Source organism: Nicotiana tomentosiformis, chromosome 12 (assembly GCF_000390325.3).
Source record: "Nicotiana tomentosiformis chromosome 12, ASM39032v3, whole genome shotgun sequence".
Lineage (NCBI taxonomy): Eukaryota > Viridiplantae > Streptophyta > Magnoliopsida > Solanales > Solanaceae > Nicotiana > Nicotiana tomentosiformis.
In genome coordinates this window covers 22,157,208-22,179,919 of record NC_090823.1, presented here as the reverse complement: position 1 = coordinate 22,179,919, position 22,712 = coordinate 22,157,208, and the positions used below count along the sequence as shown (strand labels likewise).

At 40.4% G+C, this 22,712-nt stretch overlaps 1 protein-coding gene across 3 annotated transcripts in view; it reads left to right on the top strand.

The window, feature by feature from the left end:
• Positions 1 to 22,479, top strand: part of LOC104103906 (dynamin-related protein 3A-like) — a 37,381-nt gene extending 14,902 nt beyond the window's left edge. Inside the window, exons 14-19 of one of the 3 annotated variants that reach the window (XM_070191891.1) lie at positions 7,865 to 7,907; positions 20,244 to 20,383; positions 20,486 to 20,629; positions 20,778 to 20,830; positions 21,503 to 21,602; positions 21,980 to 22,479. In XM_070191891.1, the coding sequence (XP_070047992.1) occupies positions 7,865 to 7,907; positions 20,244 to 20,383; positions 20,486 to 20,629; positions 20,778 to 20,830; positions 21,503 to 21,602; positions 21,980 to 22,093 (594 nt within the window). In that variant the 3' untranslated portion in view covers positions 22,094 to 22,479. Of the gene's footprint in view, positions 1 to 7,864; positions 7,908 to 8,015; positions 10,828 to 20,243; positions 20,384 to 20,485; positions 20,630 to 20,777; positions 20,831 to 21,502; positions 21,603 to 21,979 lie in introns of those variants that run through there. The other 2 variants (XR_011412815.1, XM_070191892.1) reach the window with 2 other exon arrangements.
• The last annotated feature ends 233 nt before the right edge of the window (positions 22,480 to 22,712 follow it).

Here is a 22,712-nt window from a genome sequence, read left to right as displayed (position 1 = left end):
TATTACTTATCCCTGTTGCAAGCACCTGTGAGCATCACAAAAAAACTGGAGCGGCTTCAAAGGAATTTTCTTTGGGATGCGGCAGATAGAACTAGATAGTTTCATCTAGTGAATTGACAGACAGTCACTTCCCCAAAGAAGTGGGGTGGACTTGGAGTAAAAGATCTCAGGGTATTCAACAGAGCTTTGCTGGGAAGTGGCTGTGGAGATTCGGGGTAGAAGAGCATGCTCTATGGAAGGGAGGTCATAGTAGAAAAGTACGATTCCACGGGAGGGGGTTGGAGGACCAAGGCAATCACAGCACCGTTCGGGTGTGGCATGTGGAGAAACATCATAAAGAACTGGGAAGCTTTCTATGGCAACATCACTTACAAGGTGGGAGATGGAAGGAGAATCAGCTTTTGGAATCACAGGTGGTGTGGAGAGGCTACTCTGAGGGTCTCTTTCCCCCACGTCTTCAGAGTTTCAAACCAGAAGGAATTGATGGTCCAACAAATTCGCAAGGAGCATGAAGGGGGATAGTATGAGACCTCTCTTTTAGAAGGAACATGCAAGATTGGGAGATTGCGGAGCTCCAAAATTTGTTGGCACTGCTATACGGGCAAGATATGCCCCATCCATCTTATGATTCTTGGAGATGGGGGTTGCGTGATGATGGCTTGTTCACTGTAAAGTCCTTTTGGTGAGACAGGAGGCTACTTTCCCATGCTCATCGATCTGGATTCCTAAGGCGCCCACGAAGGTGTGCTTCTTTGCATGGCTAGCAGCGAGGGGAGTGATCTTGACATCTGAAAATCTGCGAAAGAGAGGAATTACACATGTTAGTTGGTGCTACATGTGTAAAAGTTCAGGGGAAGAAGTTGATCATCTTATGCTGCATTGCCCTGTGTCCTGGGGTTTATGGAGGGCAATCCTGAATCTTTTTGGTGTTCAATGGGTGATGCCAAACACTGTAAAGGAAATGCTATATAGCTGGGCCGGTTTCCGTAGAAAAAGCAAGCAAAAGGCGTGGAAGTTCGCCCCGTTAGCTCTCATGTGGTTAGTCTAGGGAGAGAGAAATAAGAGAGTTTTTGAGGGGATTGAGTCTCCGTTTTCACATCTTAAGAATAGTCTTTTATCTTTGATCGCTTTCTGGTGCACACATGTAGCACCTACTTGTGTAGAAGATTGGGCGTCATTCGCAGAGAATCATGTTCTGATGTAAATTCTCTACTTTTTGTATACTTCTTGTATGCGGGAGCTTTTTTTCTCTCTTTTGATTAATACAATTTATCTTATCAAAAAAAAGTTTTTCAATAAATATCCTTAGAATATAACCTTGTCAAATAAATATATATTTCGAATATACTCCCTTCAAATAAATTTCTTTCAACTATAATTCTTTCAAATAATATTTTTGGAATATAATTCCTTCAAATAAAAGTCATCGTGTGACACCTCATTTCATAATCATAAAAAATATGGGTCTCAACCCACTTCCATATTTTCACGGCACCTCGTGCCCATATTTTTATCACAACTGCACGGACAACTCACGTGCCAATCATATCAATGTATATAAGATCAACATGATCAATTTTTTTCCACTAAAGTGAGTTTACAATTTTTAAATCAAGTAAGAAATCAACAAAGAAATGAATTTATTTTAGAAATCATTTGGGTGAAGAAAAAAACATTGTACCTAAATTAAAGCATCAGATAAACTACTGATTTGGATGTAAAACTATTTAATGTAAAACATAATAATAATTTCTTTTATTTAAATCAACTCAATCATCGAAAATTAGTAAGAAAAATCAGAAATATACTTCTTCAGAGTCTCGTGCTAAAAAGCCAAAGCCAACACAATACAACTAGGAGCACAAAACACATAATAGTAAAGTCAACTAGTACATCACGGAAGAAGACAAGAATTTACATATTAGATGAAACAAAATCACCCAAGACAAGAACATAAATAAAGAAATATCAACAGGGCACTCTCGAGGTACCGCCTCGTAGTCCCAAATCATAAATAAATTCACAATATCTCATTTCCTTATATCACCGCGGGAGCCTTCACATTTAATTTTAAAGAAATCATTTTTCCCGAAATAGCATCCCGCGTTTTAGCCACCCTTATCACACCGCATGACTTCTAGTAGTTCCCCTACTAGCCACGCGTTTCAAGCCACCCTTATCTCACCGAATGCGTTTCAACACCCTGACCTTATATTACCGCATGACTGCTAGTAGTTACCCTACTAGCCACGCGTTTCAAGCCACCCTTATCTCACCGCATGCGTATCAATATCACAATATTTCACAAATCGCACCTCAAGTTCCCAAATATCACAGCATAATACAACTTGCATCTCAAGTGCCCAAATATTACAACATATCACAAATTGCACATCAAGTGCTCAAATATTACAACATATCACAAATTGCACATCTAGTGCTCAAATCTTACAACATATCACAAATTGCACATCAAGTGCTCAAATATTACAACTTTCCACAGAAATCAACAATACATTATTTTTCCACAATAAGGAGCCCACGATTCGATCATAATGTGTACAACATCTTAACAAAATGTTCGGGAGTGAACAACTCAACCGAATAATATTTCACAATTTGGCACTTTGCCTCAATATGATTCACGACCTTTTTAATTCAATACCAAATTTTCAACAACGTGAATTGAAAAGTAATTCATCAAGGAACAACACCTCTTTTAAATCACAACTTCAAGAAATAAATAGATTTATTCATCTTATTAACTAAATTTTCCATTTAAATTATCTATAGGTAAAATCAATAATGAAAGTGTTTTCCATAAAAATGGCAACTCAAACAAACACAGAGTTCACGTAAAAGTCAAGTGACAATCACACCAAATTATCATATAAAAACAACCTTGGCAAACAAGGTTAGGCAAGATACTTACCTTTTTGAAGTTATGCCGATATTCAAAAATAGCCGTCTTGCTTGAATAAATTCTCCGGACAGCTCAAATCTATTCAAATTAATTCAATTTAGTCAATACTAATTATAGGAATTAATTCCATATGAAAATACTAATTTTTCAACAAAATTCGAAATTTAACTCAAAAATCGTCCGTGGGGCCCACGTCTCGGAATCCGACGAAACTCACAAAATCTGACAACCCATTCAATTACGAGTCCACCCATACCAATTTTATCAAATTCCGATAACAACTCCACTTCCAAATCTCAAATTTTCGTTTTTGGAAGATTTTGCAAAAATCTTGATTTTTCTTCCATAAATTCACGGATTCATGATGTAAATGAGTATGAAATCATGAAATATATTCAATATAGGATAAGGAACACTTACCCCAATGTTTTCCCGTGAAAATCGCCCAAGAACCGTGCTCCAAAAATCCAAAACGAAATGAAGGAAATGACCATTTTTGGTCCTTAAGTTTCTGCCCATCCGTCAAAAAGTTCATTTTCCGTCACTAAAAGTCCACACCAGAACTTGCTTGCACCAGCCTTCTTTCAATCGATCATAACTTTCTGTACAAATGTCCAAATAATGAATGGTTTAACTTTCTGGAAACTTTCATGTTTTGATAATTTTCTGATTCCTTATGAATTGCGAGATATAAGCTTCCAAAGTCGGCTCCACGCATCATAAATTTCTGGTGAAACTGCCCTACCAGCCTTCATTCAATCCTTCATAACTTTCTGTACAAATGTCCAAATGATGAGTGGTTTAACATTCTGGAAAGTAGAATCAAAATATTACAACTTTCACGTTTTGATAATTTTCTAATTCCTTATGAATTGCGAGATATAAGCTTCCAAAGTCGGCTCCACGCATCAGAAATTTCTGGCGAAACTGCCCTACCAGCCTTCGTTCAATCTATCATAACTTTCTGTACAAATGTCCAAATGATGAGTGGTTTAACATTCTGGAAACTAGAATCAAAATACTACAACTTTCATGTTTTGATAATTTTCTGATTCCTTATACATTTCGAGATATAAGCTTCCAAAGTCGGCTCTGCGATTGTACCAGTTGCTGTCCAAAAACAGCTTCTGCAGCAGAAAAATTCCAGCAGCTCCTTTTTGTCCGAATCCATTCCGTTAACCTTCCGAAATCCACCCGAGGCCCTCGGGACCTTAACCAATTATACAAACATGTCCCAAAATACAATACGAACTTAGTCGAGGCTTCAAACCACATCAAACAACATCAAAACGACGAATCGCACCTCAAATCAAAATCTATGAACTTTGAACTTTCAAATTCTATATCTTGTGCCGAAACGCATCAAATCAATTCGGAATGACTTCAAATTTTGCACACAAGTCATAAATGACATAATGGACCTATTCCAATTTTCAGAATCGGATTCCGACCTCAATATCAAAAAGTCAACCCCCCGGCCAAACTTCCCAAAATTTCAACTTTTGGCATTTCAAGCCTAATTCCACTACGGACCTCCAAATAATATTTCGGACACGCTCCTAAAGGCGCCCTCTACCCGCCTGTCCTCCACCCCTAACTGGCTATGCACGTGGAGTATTAACTGGAATAAAGCTTGTAGCTTGAGTGTTCTGATGAAATCCACCCCTCTCAAGTGGTGGGCAATTTCTCTTGATGTGTCTAGTATCACCACACTAATAACAACCCCTCTGCGGGTTCGGCTGCTCATACTGAGTCTGTGCCGGATAACTGGAATAATCATTATAGGAACCCCGTGCCGATGGTGCATTAAAAGAACTTACTGGAACACCCCGAGTATTCTGAAATTGTTTCCATGACCCCGTTGATACTGAAATGTAGAATTATTAAGGACGCGGGAATACCGCAAGTCCCAGCATCATCCCATACAAATCTCAGCTCTTAATCATATACAAGTTTCGGAGAACCTTTCAATACCACCTATTTACTCTCAGGCCAAAACTCATATAACACATGACCCCGCAATCTGATCGTTGATAGTGGACTCCCTTCACTTGGCGCGAAGCCATAGGACACAGTCCGATGATCCACAATACTAACCTTCACTACTCGTATGACACCAGTCATAAGACACCTCAAGCCATTATTTGGCGCATGTCATCCTCGATCTGGACGACACGTGGTAACAATGGTTGAGCAACCCTGGCTCCCTTATAACCCCTATGTAGTATCACGAACCGTTGGCGCATAGTTGATACCGAGTGCGCAATTTCATACACGAGTGGATGCAAAAGAACATAAGATATATGCTTCAAGATGAATATATTGAGGTTCCTTATCATGCAGCATTTATTCATCTTGTTTAGCACGCAAATTAATGTGTTCCCTGGTCTCTGTGAATACAGTTAGTTCCAAGTTCCAGGTGCATTTATTGAAATTTGGAGCTCTGGTCCGAAATTCCAATTCTGTGAATTATGAATTCAGTGCAAAGATGCGACACAATTATAGATATAAAAAGGTATAAAAAAAGTGATTCAAAAATGACTCTTGCTTGATCACGAGATATGCCCACTGAAAAATTAAATGTCCTTCACAGTGATAGTTTAGCATTGACTTTCAATTAATCAACTAGTCTCAATCCCAAACTAGTTGGTTCAGTTCTTTGAATCATTTACATCCATTCTGCTACTTAGACCTACTTCATTTTGTCTTCAAAGACAGATTAGTCGTCGTCTAAAACGAATTTCTCAAAATCTCATGCTTATCTGTCATACAAGTCCTTAATCAAGCTTAAAAGGCTGGTTGTTAGCACGGGAACATAATAAGAGAGTAAATAAGCTGAATCCCCGCCTAGTTGGTATCACTTATATGGATTCTTTTGCGTCTATTCTGTTCTGTTCATAACTAAGTCTGCACTCCAATTGGTTGTAGAGTTTTTGAGATAACTTGTCTCCATGTGATTTTTGTCTCCCTTGTCAACTTTGCACTGTCAATTATTGTACTTTTGCATATTGTACGGTGTTTTATGACCTCACATTTATCTTACCATCCACATATCTTACAACATTATCTTATGGACGTGTTTACCCACAGAGGTCCAAACATTAACTCTCTTATAATGATACTCGGTCTTGAATCTTTTTCTTTTATTAGTGACCACTTCTCGATTAGTATGTAATCTAAATCGATGTACCAACTAAAGGCATATCCTTTCAACACGGCCTGATATATTTGTTTTTGCTGTCAACGTGCGTAACCAGTTTCTTTAAGCTCCTTGTGACAACAATTAGAATGCCGTAAGTCACATCCAAAGGTATATCAAGGGCTCTTCAGTTTAAGGTCTGCTATACGAGGATGGAAGAAATACACATGTTATTTAATATTCTGATGAGATTAGGATGGATTTCCTTCATATAGACAATCCATTTTAAGGTATTGTTTGTTTCTTAATTGGATGGAATATAATGGTATTGAAAAGTAAAAAGCTAGAAATCGTGGCTTAGTTCAAGCACGACGACGGTAGACCGTGCCATGCCATGGCTTCAGCTACATGCATGTTTACATGGCTGAGACTTCTTCAAGAATTAAAATGAGGTGAACCGATGAAAACTGATTTGTGAAATTCCAGCTACACTACTCATTGCTACAAATACATCTTTTCATTAAAAGACATTATTTAGAGATAGATTGTCATTTTGTTAGACAAAAGACTGAGTCCGGATGCATAAGCACCAATTTTGTTGACTCAAATGACCAGCTAAAGGCTGTTCTTACTAAATCCATCCGAGGATTCTGTATTAAATAAATTATATAAGCTTGGAGCTTATGATATGTACTGCTCTATTTTATAAAAAAAAGAAGAGATATGTACTGCTCTAACTTAAAGGGGAGTGTTGAGATTGTTATAGGGTCACATTAGGGATTTGATTATTATCCTATTTGATTCTTTTAATTATGCCTAGAGTTAGTAGCTTACCAAGACTGTATACACTTGTAAATACCATGAATTCCCCATCCAGCTTAAGGGAATAATCAAGCAACTCATTCCCAATTTGTCCCTTTTTTTCTCTTCAACAGCAGTCAATCCAAAGTTCCCTGTTAGGGCTGTAGACTCAAAAAGAGGGTCACCGAACAGAATAGAAAAAACTAAAAAGCAAAAACGTTTTTCCTGAAAGTTGCATTAGATGTGGCGTGACTCCGTTGGGGAAGAAAGGGAGTTGCATGACTCCTTTTACTCCACCCTATCCAGTGCGAGATTCAATTTTGTATTGTAAGATTCATCTAGGAAGAATTGCACTGTAAGATCCAGTTGAGAGTCAAGTTGGATCAGGGATGGAGTGAAATCTTCAGATTCTCGATTTCAATATATTTTCAAGTCTTTAGCGATAAGGCTTTAGAACTCTCTTCCAACTCTACATTTTGTCTCAAGTTGTGTGATGCAACTGTCTTTCTATGTGATACTCAACATTCAAGTGACACAAGAAACTTGTGTTTTGAAGTGATAAGAATAACTCGTGATCAATTACTCTACTTTTCTTGGTTGCTTGTTCTTTGATCTCTATGAAATAGTTCTAGTTAAGAGGACCCATTTCTTTCATATTCCTCTTGGAGATTTGCGCTCTCTTTTGTGTTCTGTGCACGTTGGGTGTGAATAGTAGAATCAATATATCATTCAACGGAGGAAAACAGATCCAAATTACTTGCACAGTCAGTGTCTGTTGCTGTTAGTGATGTCAGCTCTTTGGTTCATCCATTGCACGTTTTAATGAAATGCAGAGGGCTATTGTGGGAGTGTATGCTCACTTTCCTCAAAACTTGACATGTCTAAAATATTACTTGTCAAAAATGAAAAGAAAAAGATATTGCTTGTAAGATTACTTGCATTATTGTGTTACTAGTATTTCAATAAAGTTCTTGCTGATTTAGTGCATTTCACTGTTTAAGGTGGGTCGAACTCAATCTGACAATGATAGAGTGGCATCAGTAGGTAAGCTCCTTGAAACTTATTAACCTGTATGGCCTCTTGATCTTCTTCCCATACCTGATCTCCCCTTGTTTTCATTTATTCCTCTTCTTTTGATGCTGATAATGCAAGATGAATAGAGGGGAGCAAAACATTGAAAAGAAGCTGGTTAGAGTTTTCTTTTGGTTCGGGGGTTGGGGCGCGGGGATGGGGGCTTGAAGCAACAACGTGGAGAAGTAAGTTAATCTGGATATCTTAATCAATTGTTATTCATGTTGAAGCACAGCTTAAGGTTACATTAATTAATAGAATATATTAACTGGCTTAGCACTAGCTGAAACGGTCTGTATGTGTAATCCTCTTGGCTCGCAAAGAACTTAATCTCTGAATTGGATCATTGGAATTATCTTTTTTTTTTTTTTTTTTTTTTTGCGACCGTTTGCAATTCTCCTGGTTGAATGAATCATTATCAATTTTCTGAGAGTATTTCGAGACAGTCTATTATGTTCTTTTGGCCTACTGAAACTTTATATTAGAGTAAATTATTACCGAAGGTTTTCAACTGTTGGTACAGTTGCTATGTTGTAGCTCTTTGGCGATTGTGCTTGCATATATACTCAATATAATTAAGAAAGTCAATCATAAAACAGGCGTGGTTTCATTCCCATCATCCCCTTTCCATTCAAGAGTATCGTCTATCTTTGATATTGTTCACTTCTATATATTGGTCCAAGTCGTGTTGTTTCAAGTTTGGGGTTTCATTATATTGTCTGCTTTATTGATTGCTATTCCCGCTGAAAATGGTGTTCTTAATGAAGATCGTTCATAATTATTTTCTATCTTTCGGAAATAGTACTGAGATTCACAATCAATTTGGTGTTAGTAAAGGTATTATGCAGTGATAATACCGAGTACGGCATTTCCAAAAAAAAAAAAATACCGAGTACTTATCCACTCCCTTTGCCAGTCTTATGTCCTCTCAAGCAATCAATCATAGACTTCTTATGCATATACTCCTCAACATAATGGAGTCTCCGAACGTAAAAATGGACATTGACGCTACGCATACTTTACTTGTACACCATCATATTCCTATTCTTTTTGGGCAGAATGCCATTCTTACTGCTTGTTATCTAATTAATAGAATGCTCTTTGCTGTATTGGATCCTCAAAGTCCATATTCCATTCTGTTTCCTGTTCAAAATTCACATCATCTACCACTGAGATGTTTGGATGTACTTACTTTGTTGATGATCACAGTCCTAGAAAAGACAAACTTCAGCCTGAGTGTTGATTAAGCGTGTCTTTCTAGAATACTCTTGTCTTCAGAAAGGTTTCAAATGCTATGATCAAACGATAAAGAGATTATATTAGTAGATATAACCTTAGTTAATATGTCTCCCTGCTTTTCACCAATCAGTGCGAACAAAAATCTAATCCTCAGGGTTTACCAGTTCCTTTGCTTCCTATACCTCAAGTCAATCTTTTTCTTCTTTGAGTCTAACTTCCGATGTACTCGTCCTCCTGTTAACACCAATGATGACTCTTCTCATGACACAGATACACACACAATTTGAGTTATAATCTCCCTGTCATATTATACATTTGTGTATACCTTATCTATTGTTCATATACCAAAAACTATTAGCAAAGCATTGGAATGTCAAAGGTGGAGAGATGTCATGATAGAGACTGCTTTTTACATTAATAACACTTGGAATTTGTTTAGTTACCGAATGGTAAGTTTATGTTGGGTGTCGCTGCGTAAAGCGAGTCCTGCTAGCAAAATTGATTGGAAGAAGGCTCGCCTTGTTGCGAACAGGTGCACTTAGATTTATGGTATTACAGTCACACATTCTCTTTAGTTGCCAAAATTGCGTCTGTCCGACTACTTATCTCCTTAGCAACAATCTTTTGTTGGACGCTTCATCAGCCGGATATTGAGAATGCATGCGCTGAGAGTTAGCCTATGAGGTATATGTGGAGCAACCACCAAGGTTTGTTGCTCAGAGAGAGTTGGGCTCGATATATCATCTAATCCCATCACTTTAGGTCTACAACAATTTCCAAGATCATTCCATTTTCCATTTTCGAGTTAGCACAATTTAAGATAGGCATTGTTATCTCATTAAAAAAGTACACTTTGGACAGGGGGGGGCATGGGAAGATTCTGATATCAAGGACTGGTCGGCAAAGTGAATTATCCCACCATCATACAATCAAATAATTCATTTGTAGTGTGGCATATTAGTTCCTCAAAAATTATATCGTAGTGGTCATTGAGCCGTAGTAGTCCACATCCTTAGATACATGAGAAGAGCTCCAGGACAAATAGTGTTATACGAAGATAAGCTTCGCTCAGACATTGTTGGATATTGATGCTGATTGGGCAGTGAGGTAGACGTTCTACTTCTGGATATTGTGTTATGATGGGAAGGAACCTAAGCTCTTGGAAAAAGCAAAAGCGAGATGTTGTAGAACTAAAATATCGAGTTATGGCCTTTGCAACTTGTGAGCTTATTTAGTTGAAACAACTTCTCCAAGAGTTAAGGCGTGTTAAAATCAAATAGATGAAAATGATATGCGACATTGAAGATACCCTTCACATTCCCTCAAATTCAATCTTTCATGAAATGACAAAGCATAAAGAGGTGGATTTTCATTTCTTAAGTAGAAGATTAAGTCTTTTTTTTGAGATGATAACAGTTTTATATATTCAAAAGGCACAAAGGCTGTGCTGGCCATAATTACAGGAGGTTGTACCAAAATATACATCTAAAATTTCTATCCTATTACAAGGATCCTAGGACATCTATTATACCTTCTGGATCCTCTGTATAATCCTGCTTACACCAAAAATAAAACAACAACAAAGAGTCCATTTTTATCTTCTGAATTGAGCTGCCCTTGTCTTCAAAACACCTTGAGTTCTTTTCTTTCCAAATAGACCACCATATGCAAGCAGGAATTAAATCCCATCTATTCTTCCGAGCTAAGGGACTACTCCCTTTATTCCAGCATGACAACATTTCCTTTGTGTTGTTTGGCATGACCCAGTGTACCCCTGCTAGTGCTAGAAATATATTCCAAACTTGTACTGTCACTGAACAATGTAAGTAAAGGTGATTAATAGTTTCTGCCTACTTCCACATAGGTGACATCTGGAACAGAGTGGTAGACCCCTTTTCATCAGATTATCCTCTGTTAAACAGGCCTTTCTAGCTACCAACCAAACAAAACATGCCACTTTATAAGGAATCTTTACTTTCCAAATATGCTTCTTGGCAAAAACTCAGTTATAACGTTAGTTTGATTGAGCGTTTGGTAGGAAGTTTTAACAGAGAAACTACCTGACTTGTGTCCCAGCCACCAAACCTTGTCATCATTCTGAGTGACACCTGTGAATTGGTTGATTGTGTTGTAGAAGTCTGCAATTCTAATGATTTCCCAATCATTCAATAATGAAAATGTCTGGGTACATTGTCTTGTGAAGATTAAGTCTTGATGCGTTGATACTGATAAAGAAATGGACCTTGGGCTAACTCAACTCTAGAAGCTAGCTCATGAGGTGAGGATTACCCAAGACGATATAAAGATACCATCCCACCCCTAAAGCACTGTTGTGGGACTCAACAACCCTCTCCCCGCGCACACCCAAAATTGGACATTTGGAGCGTTGACAATATAAGATGGGGGCCAAATATCGGATAAACAATAAATTGAGATGAGCCTGACTCTGACTCTGATACCATGATAAACAAGTGGACCTTGGGCCTTACTCAAACACAAAAGCTAGCAAATGAGGTGATTAACCAAGACCATATAAAGAGACCATCCCGTCCCTAAAGCACCAATGTGGGACTCAACAGGTAGCAACTTCGTCGGATCAAACGGCCGCAAATGCTCTTATCAAATCTCTCCGAGGATTTCTGTTTGGACACTTTTGCAACAAGCTTGAAGCCTATTTATATTGATTTTGTTAAATATGGCAAGAATATGTACTATGTAAATATAGAAATATTCCCCAAATTAATTTCTTTTTTTCTTGTTTTGATTGTTCCATCAAAAAGAAAACAGAACAGTTGCATACTGGAAACGTGAGATAGTTCTCTGACACAGTGCCCTAATCGCAACAGTGCCTTCGCAACAATGCTTCCTATGGCCGAGCCTCTTCCATCTCTTCTTCTTCCTAATTTTCCACCACACCCATCAAGAGCCAAGCTCCCCGCGTCCAAACCCCAGTAAATTTCTCCGGCAACTGAGTTCTCACGCGCCCTTACGCGCCGCCAACTCGCCTGTTTTTCCGGCGAGCTTTCAGCAACGCGCCGGCGCGTGTGGCCTTTTCCGGCGACTTTTCAATTTTTTTTCTTCAGACAACCTCTTCTTGAGGCATTTCCGAGCCATCCCGTGCCAGTTTCACCAAATTCCGACGACTTTTTCTTTTTCCGGCCTTTAAACCCCAGTTTCTGACGATTGTTTCTTTTGTTCAGTACAAGAAAACCTTCCCCCCTTCATATATACTGTTTTCACCCACTGTGAATACTGTTATCCCGACTATTGAGGCTTTTTCCGGCCAATTTTTCCGGGACAGCCACATTTAGAATATGATGGATTGTACAGAGAGAAGCTCTTTTTTCTCTCTAGAATCTAGAAAACTGGAAAACATGTCTTTTATGAAAGCTGTCTCTTGGCCAGCCCTAGAACTTAGGGGAAGATGCCATCGAAAGCTCGACGTAGGACAGGAGCCGCACTTCTCGCTGTCCGAGGAGCACACTCTCAGGCGCAAGGGTTTCTTGGAATCTAGTCTCATTGGGTCTTTCTCCAAATGGGTTGGTTCTCTGGAGGCTGTTAGGAACTGGGCAACAGAGGCATGGAACTTCAAGGACGGGCTGAAAATATCGCAATTGGGGGACACTCAATATCTCTTTCGTTTTGTTGACAAGTCTCAAGATTCGAAAATTCTTGTCAGAGGAAACAGGTGGTTCGATGGGAACTTTTTAAATCTAGACAGATGGGTGGAGCATGATGGGTGTCTTGACCCTCGCTTCACTGGCGAAACATTGATGGTCAACATGGTGGGTCTCCCGGTGCATCTTTGGTGTCTTGACCTATTCAAGAAGATAGGGGAAATCTGTGGGGGTTTTATTGATGTCACTTGCAGTTTACACGATCTCTCGCGAGTGAGGATTGTGGTGAGGAAAGGGGGCAGAATCCCTGTCTCCACTGTGGTGGAAGATGGCTACTTGAGTTATAGGGTTTGGTTGAGCCCTGAATTTCGCCCTATCTTTATGCCTGCGATAGCGACGGAAGAAAAGGGAAGGTCAGATATAAGGGAGGGGAGGGGAAATTAGTCTCTGAGGGGAGGGGAGGGTTCACCGGATCACTGGATTAAGCCGGAATCAAACGTTAGATCGAGAAGAGACGGGAGGTTTGAAATCGGGGGAGGAAGACAATTTTAACAGGAGGAGAAGACGTGAATGGGTTAGTGAGGCGGACTGGAAAGGCAGAATGGGACGGTCCTCTTCTACTTATCATAGGGCCGGGCATGTTTTCAGCAAGTATAGGCCTGGGCTTCCTTACATGGGCCCAACAACTTTCCCCAATTCCATTAGAATTGATCCTAAGGGGCCCAGTTTATCTAAAGCTGCGCATGATAAGGCTCCTAAGCAAATGGGAACAATCGTTCCTCCTTCCTCTGGCCAAGGTGCTTCACACAGTGGCACTCCTTCACCGAGCTCTAGTGACATGTGCCCCTCTACGGTGGCCGCTGCTGCAGGGGCAGAACCGGCTAAGGATGGTGCTGTTAATCCACGGCCCCCCGCCTCAGATGGACCCGGTTCCATCAACCCCTCACCAGCTCCTGGGCTTAGTTGTGCTGAGGCCACACTTAAAGCTTCTTCTTCTTCTAGGGAGATTGTTGAGCATGCCCCAATTGATGTTAGTGTCGGACCAATATTTTCAGTTAATATGCCGCCAAGGGTTTCGTGCTCTCTTCCGCCATGCTACCCTACTGATGGTTCTGGACATTCCTATAGCAGCGGGGTGTTAATTTCAGAGGTTGCTGACCCCAGGGAAACGGTGAGACCCTTTCGGAGGTTAAAACTCCTAGTGCTAGCAATGATATTGTCTTGTATTCCTCTGGTAGTAGCAAGGAAAGGGCACATATAGAAGAAGCCTGCCCAATTTCGTCAAGGATCGGAGGAGGGGATATGTCTTTTTGGATGGAGGATAAACTATTAAACTTTGGGAAGTTTCTAGGTGTTTCTGTTGAAGGGAAGGAAGATAGGGTGTTAGAACTGTTGAGGGAGATTGAGCAACAATCTCTTTACGAAGGTGCAGGGAGGGAGTTGGGTAAAGGTGTTAAGCAAAATAACTTAGGGGATGTAGTGGTGTATCAGAGAAGGGGGCGAGTGTGTGACAAAGAGAAAGGGACCTCGGTTAGGGGGGGTGGGGAAATGGGGGCTATTGTTGCTTATGGAAGTTAAGATCCTTTCATGGAATGTGAGGGGGATGAATGGCCCAAACAAAAGGGTCATCATCAAAGTGGGAGTTAGGGAGTGGGGTGCCAACCTAGTTATTTTTCAGGAGACCAAAATGGAATTTTTGTCGGATGCGATCGTGAGAAGTGTCTGGGGAGGTAGCTGGGTGAAATATGACTGGGTCCCAGCAGTGGGAAGTACCGGGGGGCATCCTACTTATGTGGGATGATAGAAGCTTGGAGGTAAAGGAGATTAGGAAGGGAGTTTTCTCTTTGGCAGCTCTCGTCAAAGATAGAGTGAGTGGGGTGGAGTGGGGATTTGGGGGAGTGTATGGGCCGGTAGAGGAAGGGTCCAATGTGTCTTTCTGGGAGGAACTGGCCAATATTATGGGGGAATGGGACATTCCATGGGTTCTAAGGGGAGACTTTAACACTATTAGATTCCCGGAGGAGAGATTAGGAGGTAGTGTGATTTCGAGGGCCATGGAGGAGTTTTCTGACTTCATCAATGATCACTTTCTCATTGACCTTCCTCTGTCAGGGGAAATGTTTACTTGGGTCAGGGCGGAGGATTCCAACTCAAGGTCTAGAATTGATAGATTCCTGACATCTCCCTCGTGGGAAGAGCTGGTGTCGAATGTGCTGCAGATTCCTTTACCTAGGTTGACTTCAGATCATTTGCCTATTTTGCTAGATGGATGCAGAGGGAGGGGGGTGCGTGCTCCCTTCCGATTCGAAAACATGTGATTGAAAGTGCCAGGATTCTGTGACAAGGTGAAAGAATGGTGGACAAGCTATGGGGTATCAGGGACACCTTCATACCGTCTTTCGAAGAAACTCAAATTGCTCAAGGGAGATATTATTAGGTGGAATAAGGAGGTTTTTGGGAGGGTAGAGGTTAAAATGAGGGAGCTTATGCATGAATTGGGGGATTTAGAAAGAGGGGAAGGGGCGGGGGAGTTAGACGAATCTGAGAAAGAGAGATTGGGGGAGGTTAAGAGGGAAATAGTCGAGTTAGCAATAGCTCAGAAGACTAGTTGGCGACAAAAATCGAGGGCGCTCTGGCTAAAGGAGGGGGATTCGAATACCAAGTATTTTCATAGGGTGGCGCTCGCAAATCGAAGGAGAAACTTCATAGAGTCCTTAGTTGTGGATGGGGTGAGGATTGAGGGAGAGGAGGAGGTAAAAGGGGCGATAGCGGGGTTTTATGAGAACTTATATAAAGAGGAAGTTAGTTGGAGGCCGACTTTGGGGGGAATAGAGTTCAACCATATAGGGGAGGGAGACAGCGAGTGGCTAGAAAGGATTTTCGAGGAGGAGGAGGTGCACGAGGCTGTGTCGTGTTGTGCTGGTGATAAGGCCCCCGGGCCTGATGGTTTCTCCTTGGCTTTCTTTCAGCTCTTCTGGGACACCATCAAGGGGGAGTTGATGGAAGCCATTGAATACTTCCATGCGAATGGTGTTTTCGAGAGAAGTATCAATGCTTCCTTTATTACTATTGTGCCTAAGAAAGAAGGTGCATCTTGTATCAGAGACTACAGGCCTATTAGTCTAGTGGGGAGCATTTACAAGATTATTTCTAAAGTGCTTTCCAACAGACTTAAGAAGGTTCTTGACATGACTGTTTCGTCCTCCCAGAATGCGTTTGTGGAAGGTAGGCAGATCCTGGATGCTGCCTTGGTGGCAAATGAACTTGTAGACTCCAGAAGGAAATATAGAGAACCCGGCTTACTTTGCAAGTTAGATCTTGAGAAGGCTTTCGACCATGTCAATTGGAAGTTCCTGAACTTCATTATGATGCGGATGGGGTTTGGGGAAAGATGGAGGGGATGGATAAAGTTCTGCATTTCCTCGGTCAGATTCTCTGTCCTGGTTAATGGTAGCTCGTGTGGTTTCTTTGGCAGCTCCAGGGGTCTCAGGCAAGGTGACCCCCTATCCCCCATGTTATTCATTCTAGTGATGGATGCTCTGAGCAAAATGATGGATCGTGCGGCGGGCGGAGGTTTCATGAGAGGATTCTCAGCTCCGATTGGGGTGCTCAGTGCCCGAAGAGTCTCACATTTGCTTTTTGCGGATGACACACTGGTTTTCTGTGATGCCGATATGGATCAGTTGACCTACCTGAAGCAGGTCCTGCAGTGGTTTCAGTTAGTATCAGGACTCAAAATCAACATCGGCAAGTGTGAGATTTTCCCGGTAGGTGAGGTTACTAATATTGATGCCTTGTCTGGTGTTCTCAGATGCAAGGTGGGCTCCCTTCCCACTACTTACCTAGGCCTCCCTTTGGGCGCTTCATATAAGGATACTACGGTTTGGAATCCAGTGATCGAGCGGGTTGAAAAAAGATTAGCAGGGTGGCAGAAACGGTATTTGTCAAAAGGAGGTAAGGAAGTGCTTATCAAAAGCACTTTATCGAGTATGCCCACCTATTACTTATCCCTGTTGCAAGCACCGGTGAGCATCACAGAAAAACTGGAGCGACTTCAAAGGAACTTTCTGTGGGATGCGGCAGATGGAACTAGAAAGTTTCATCTAGTGAATTGGCAGACAGTCACTTCCCCAAAGAAGTGGGGTGGACTTGGAGTGAAAGATCTTAGGGTATTTAACAAAGCTTTAATGGAAAAGTGGCTGTGGAGATTCGGGGTAGAAGAGCATGCTCTATGGAGGGAGGTCATAGTAGAAAAGTATGATTCAACGGGAGGGGTTGGAGGACCAAGGCGATCACAACACCTTTCGGGTGTGGCATGTGGAGGAGTATCATGAAGAATTGGGAAGCATTCAGTGGCAACATCACTTACAGGGTGAGAGATGGAAGTAGAATCAGCTTTTGGAATCATAGGTGGTGTGGAGAGGATACTCTGAGGGTCTCCTTCCCCCACGTTTTCAGAGTTTCAAACCAGAAGGAACTGATGGTCCAACAGATTCGCAAGGAGCATGAAGAAGGGGGTAGTATGGGACCTCTCATTCAGGAGGAACATGCAAGATTGGGAGATTGCGGAGCTTCAAGTCTTGTTGGCACTGCTATACGGGCAAGACATGCTCCAGCCATCCTGTGACTCTTGGAGATGGGGCTTGCGTGGCGATGGTTTGTTCACCGTAAAGTCCTTTTACCAGAGTATGTTGGTGAGAGAGGAGACCAATTTTCCATACTCCTCGATCTGGATTCCTAGGGCGCCCACGAAGGTGTGCGTTTTTGCATGGCTAGCGGCAAGGGGAGTGATCTTGACTGCTGAAAATCTCCGAAAGAGGGGAATTACACTTGTTAGTTGGTGCTACATGTGTAAAAGCTCTGGGGAAGAAGTTGATCACCTTATGTTGCATTGCCCTGTGTCCTTTGCATTGTGGTGGTCAATCCTGAATCTTTTTGGTGTTCAATGGGTGATGCCAAGTACTGTAAAGGAAATGTTATATAGCTGGGGCGGTTTTCGTAGAAGAAGAAAGCAAAAGGCGTGGAAATTCGCCCCGTTAGCTCTCATGTGGGTAGTATGGGGGGAGAGAAATAGGAGAGCTTTTGAGGAGATTGAGTCTCCTTTTTCACATCTTAAGAATAGTCTTTTATCTTTGATCGCTTTTTGGTGCACTCATTTAGCCACTACTTGTATAGAAGATTGGACGTCTTTTGTAGAGAATCATGTTCTGATGTAAATTCTCTACGTCTTGGGTATACTTCGTGTACACGGGAGTTCTCTCCCTTTTGATTAATACAATTTACCTTATAAAAAAAAAAGAAATATTCCCATATCCCATTCCCCGTAATTAAGTAATTAGGAGATTTTGTAGGAATCTAATTATTCTCTTTTATTTCTTTCCTTATTTGTAATCCTTGTAAAGGTCATTTTACCCCGAATAGCCTGAGGGAATAATCAATCATCATATTCCCCATCTCTTCTTCTTTCTCAGTTAATACTGTAATCAGCCAGAGTAGATTGTGATTCTTTAGAATCTATAACTTCCAAATTGTAAACCACATAAATAGTACATAAAATTCCAACCAAGGTTGAGGGAATAGTCTAGCTTTGGAGTTGAATTTTCTCTCATTCCTCTTATTTTGACCTTGCATCTAATCGAAGATAAAGAGAAGTAGGATCTCTCCTGAGACACTCTGAGGATACACAACTATTTTTGTTGTCCAGACAAAATCAAATTTTCTCACATTCAATGTCATGGGATGAACCATGTCCAACTTTAGCTGTATTGTATTGGATAAAGTGCAAGATATGGTGTACCTTTAGAATTATTTATGCTATATAGGCAACTGCTGTTTGATGGTCCAAATGATTTTCTAGATTCTTTTTTTTTTGGTAAATAAGACTTTTATTACCAAGTAGAGAAATGTACAGATCAGTTGCCTAAGAAGGGGGAAAAAAACAAGCAAAACTTGCAGTCTGGTTAGTTGGACACAAGTCCCAATTCCCAGCAAAGCTACTGATCCTCTATCATCATATACTTCTACCGCTAAGGATAAAAATCTAAAGTATTTTATTTTTTTCCAAGTTTGCTCTTCCCGCAGCCTCTACAGAACATATCTTGTACCAGGCTTCTAAGTATGACGTCCAGAGATCTCTGCTTGTGCTGGAAGATACGCAAATTTCTCTCTTGCCAAATATAGTAGACACAACCAGTCAATGACATTCTAAAGATATCAGCCGATGGGTTGTTACTTCTCATCTCCCTGCTTGCCCAGTCTATTTCATCCTGCCATATCATCACAGCTCTATGTATGCCTTGCCATTGTAGTAATCTGTACCATAGCTCCTTTGAAAATTCACATTCAAAGAACAGATGATCAAGACATTCTTGTTCTTTGTAGCAGAGTATACAAGTTTGGTCCACAATGATTCCCCATTTTGTCAATCTATCCTTTTTGCTTAGTCTTCTCTGTATTGCCAGGTTCAAAATAAACAACCATCTAGGAGTAGAAGGGTTGTTACACATGAGCTTTTTTCAGGGTACTTTTACAAACTCACCTCTCATCTTCTGGTACATCTTTTTGGTAGAGAAGGTCTTCAGTTGAGACATATCAGTCATTCTCATTCCAGTTCCCTCTAAGTACTTTTTAGCTTTAAGAATCTTAGTCAGAATCCAAGAAGCTTGTTGTGGCTCCACTTCCCATATTTGCCTCCCCTTCCCATAGTAAATGTGAACCCACCTCACCCATAACTTGTCTTTTTTTGTATGTAGATTCCATAAAAGCTTGCAGACTGCAGCTTTATTCCGTGTCTCAATGTGTAATACATTGAAACCACCGACTGTTCTAGGCCAACATACTCTGTCCCAGGCTAATGGGGCTTTCCTTGTCATCTCCACACCACCACCCCATAAGAAGTTCCTACAAGTTGCCTCAATCAAATGTGTTATTTTCTTAGGGAGTACAAATATTTGAGACCAGTAGACTTGGATGGAGAATAAGACAGTTTTGATTTGCTGCAACCTCCCCGAGTAAGAAAGAAACTTGGAGGTCCAGGATGGTATTTTCCCCAGCATCTTGTCCACGAGGGGATAGTATTGCATCACAGGAAGTCTTTTAGAGTTTAAAGGCACCCCATGGTACCTGATAGGTAGTTCCCCCTTTGTAAACCCCAAAATATTCAAAATCTCGCCTTGTACCACATTGTCAACACCCCCAAAGAAAATAGTGCTCTTGTCAACATTAGCCACTAGTCCAGAACAATTGGAGAAGTTTGAGAAGCAATTTAAGAGCAGTTGAATAGATATCAAGTCTCCTCTACAAAACAACAAAAGATCATCTGCAAAATCTAATTGAATTATTTGCAATTTGCTTGATTCTTTTTCATATAAAATGAAAATAGAGACAAGTGGGCGCTTTTTCACCACTTTCTTTGTAATAGTAACATGTGAAATTGCTACAAAATGCATTTTAGGTACCTCAATCACAAGGACGTGGGGGGTTTCCTCCCTATTTGGAAGCCGAGGATCATCAGTAGGGAATTCATCTAAGAGACATGCTGCTGAAGTGGTGCATGATATTGACCAGGCACCCCCTGTTATACAATTGAAAAATGTAAGTGCATACTACTCAAGTACATATCATAAAAGAGAGAAACGACAGACATGGTGATGAAATATCTGATCTTTGTGATACGCCATCTTACTCTCTTTTTAGCCACCATCAATCTTGAGGCCTGGAGAAACTGAAACAGAGTACCAAGTGGAGATTATAGTGACGAAAATACTCGTAACATCTTACTATGATATTGTGAGGAGGAATATACAGGATTTGGTTCCAAAAGCTATTATGCATTATCTGGTAACTTTTCCCCCTCTGTTTTAATGCTTTGGTCATATATTATGTAGCCAATATTAAGTATATCTGTGCATGTTTTTAGTTGCGCTGTGTGTATAGCACTCTGCAAGCATCTGCCCTTTTGTTATCACTCACTGCTGATTTTCTCCAGGTCAATCATGCTAAGAGGCATCTTCTTGGCACGTTCATAGAGAAATTGTACCGGTATGCTCATTGGGACAATTGTTTCTCTTTCATGTTATTTGATTTTGGGATCTTATAAATCCCACAAAGATGGATTTGACATCCTTGTTAGACTTGTAACGTGTATGCTGAAGAATCTGAAAACATTGTCTTACCTGAATTAGGAGTACCTCCTCATAAGCAGACAACTCATTCTCAGCTTGTGCTTGTTTCTAATCCGATGGGTAGAGTTCCTATCACCTGAGTCGATTCTGCTTCTGGTTGTTGTCTTAGGTTTCCGGCTTATTTTTTTGTTTGATTAATCAGTTCGAACAATCTTTCTTTATCGGCGCTTCTTGTTAAGATTTTTGCATTTTTAGATTCCGACTATCATGATATTTGTATCTTTTAGAAAGAATACTTGGTAGAACTGCAACATAATATGGAGAGCCGAACCAGTAATTTCATGAGATGGGATTGCCAAACCTGGCTCGACCTTCACAAACGATGTCTTGTTTGTATGTGGAGCTGTAGATCAACTCATTGTTATGACTTGTCCCTCTCCTTTTTTTTTTGGCTGTGGCGTTTCTCTTAAGTGAATTATGGAGGGAAGTCTGTAAGCCATGGATCATGTAGAATTACCTTGTTTATGTGCTTACTTCGAGTTATGACCACTTCTGATCATTTCTCTGCCTCTCCTTGAGTCACCCACAGAGAGAACCTTTTTGAAGATTTGGTGCAAGAGCAGGACGAAGTTGTCACTAAGAGGAGGAGGACTGTAGAGATGTGTCATGCTCTGCAACAAGCTGTCGAGGTTAGTTATTTTGATAGTTACAAGACTAATCTTGCTACTGTTTTAACTAGAAATCAGGGATCTTTGGGACCATAGGAATTGCAACAGTGACTTGTTTACCTTGAGAAAAATGTACAAGCAGTGTGTTAAGATTGTTTTTACGTGGTTTGTGTATATGTATGGTGCCAAAAAAATGCAGATTTTGGTGCAGGCCTACTGAGACCATGTTCCCAAGATCCTATTTCCATTCTGATTTCAGAATTCTACTCATGATATCAGTATTATATTAAATATGTTCTGCCTGAAACTTCCTCTTATGTCTTGTTTCCAAGTATATTTGCTAAAGTACAAATAGAATCGTAAATCTGAAACTTTCATTTGCTTGTTTTTTTGTTTAGACACTCGATGAGTTTGTAGCTGATATTTCTACACAAAGGTCAAGTGATAGTATGGATGCATTGCCAAAATCTTCTTACCTTTCGTCAGACTTTTACTCGAATTCAAGATCTTAACATCTAGGTAATCTGAATCTTGTATAATACTCCATGAGTTAATGTGTCATTGCCTCCATCTGTATCCACTGCTTGTTCATTCGAGGACTTCAGTACGAAGCGAGAGTCCACATTTTTACTGACATGTCACCTGATGGAACTATTGAAGTATCTATTAGATAGATAAACTTGTATAGTAGTATGTGTTGTGAGTTACTTGTATAGTAGTATCTGTTTTGGAGATACTGTCCAGTTTTGCTCTAAAGATTACAATTACAGTGTTTTCTTCTGATTTCTGCTCTCCGCTAGGTAGGTGGGCTATATACTTATATATGTAGCTTCCAAAGTTTACTGTTTCTTCCCTTCAGGTTATGCTTACTAGTCCAATGTTTACTGTTTCTTCCCAAGTTTTTGCCTCACCATAACTTTTAATAGGATGCTGTTTGTTGAAGTTCTATTTGAGAGATGTTAATGTTCATCTTATGGGTTTAGACTCTTAGGTCATTGAATGATATGTAATCCATTTATCAGAAATTAATCGTCAGTATGTTTCGTTGGTGTCCCCAAATTTTACTGATTACAAGAATTAGTACTCTCTCCGGTCTCAAATTATCTATTTTCTAAAAATAGTTGTCTCAAA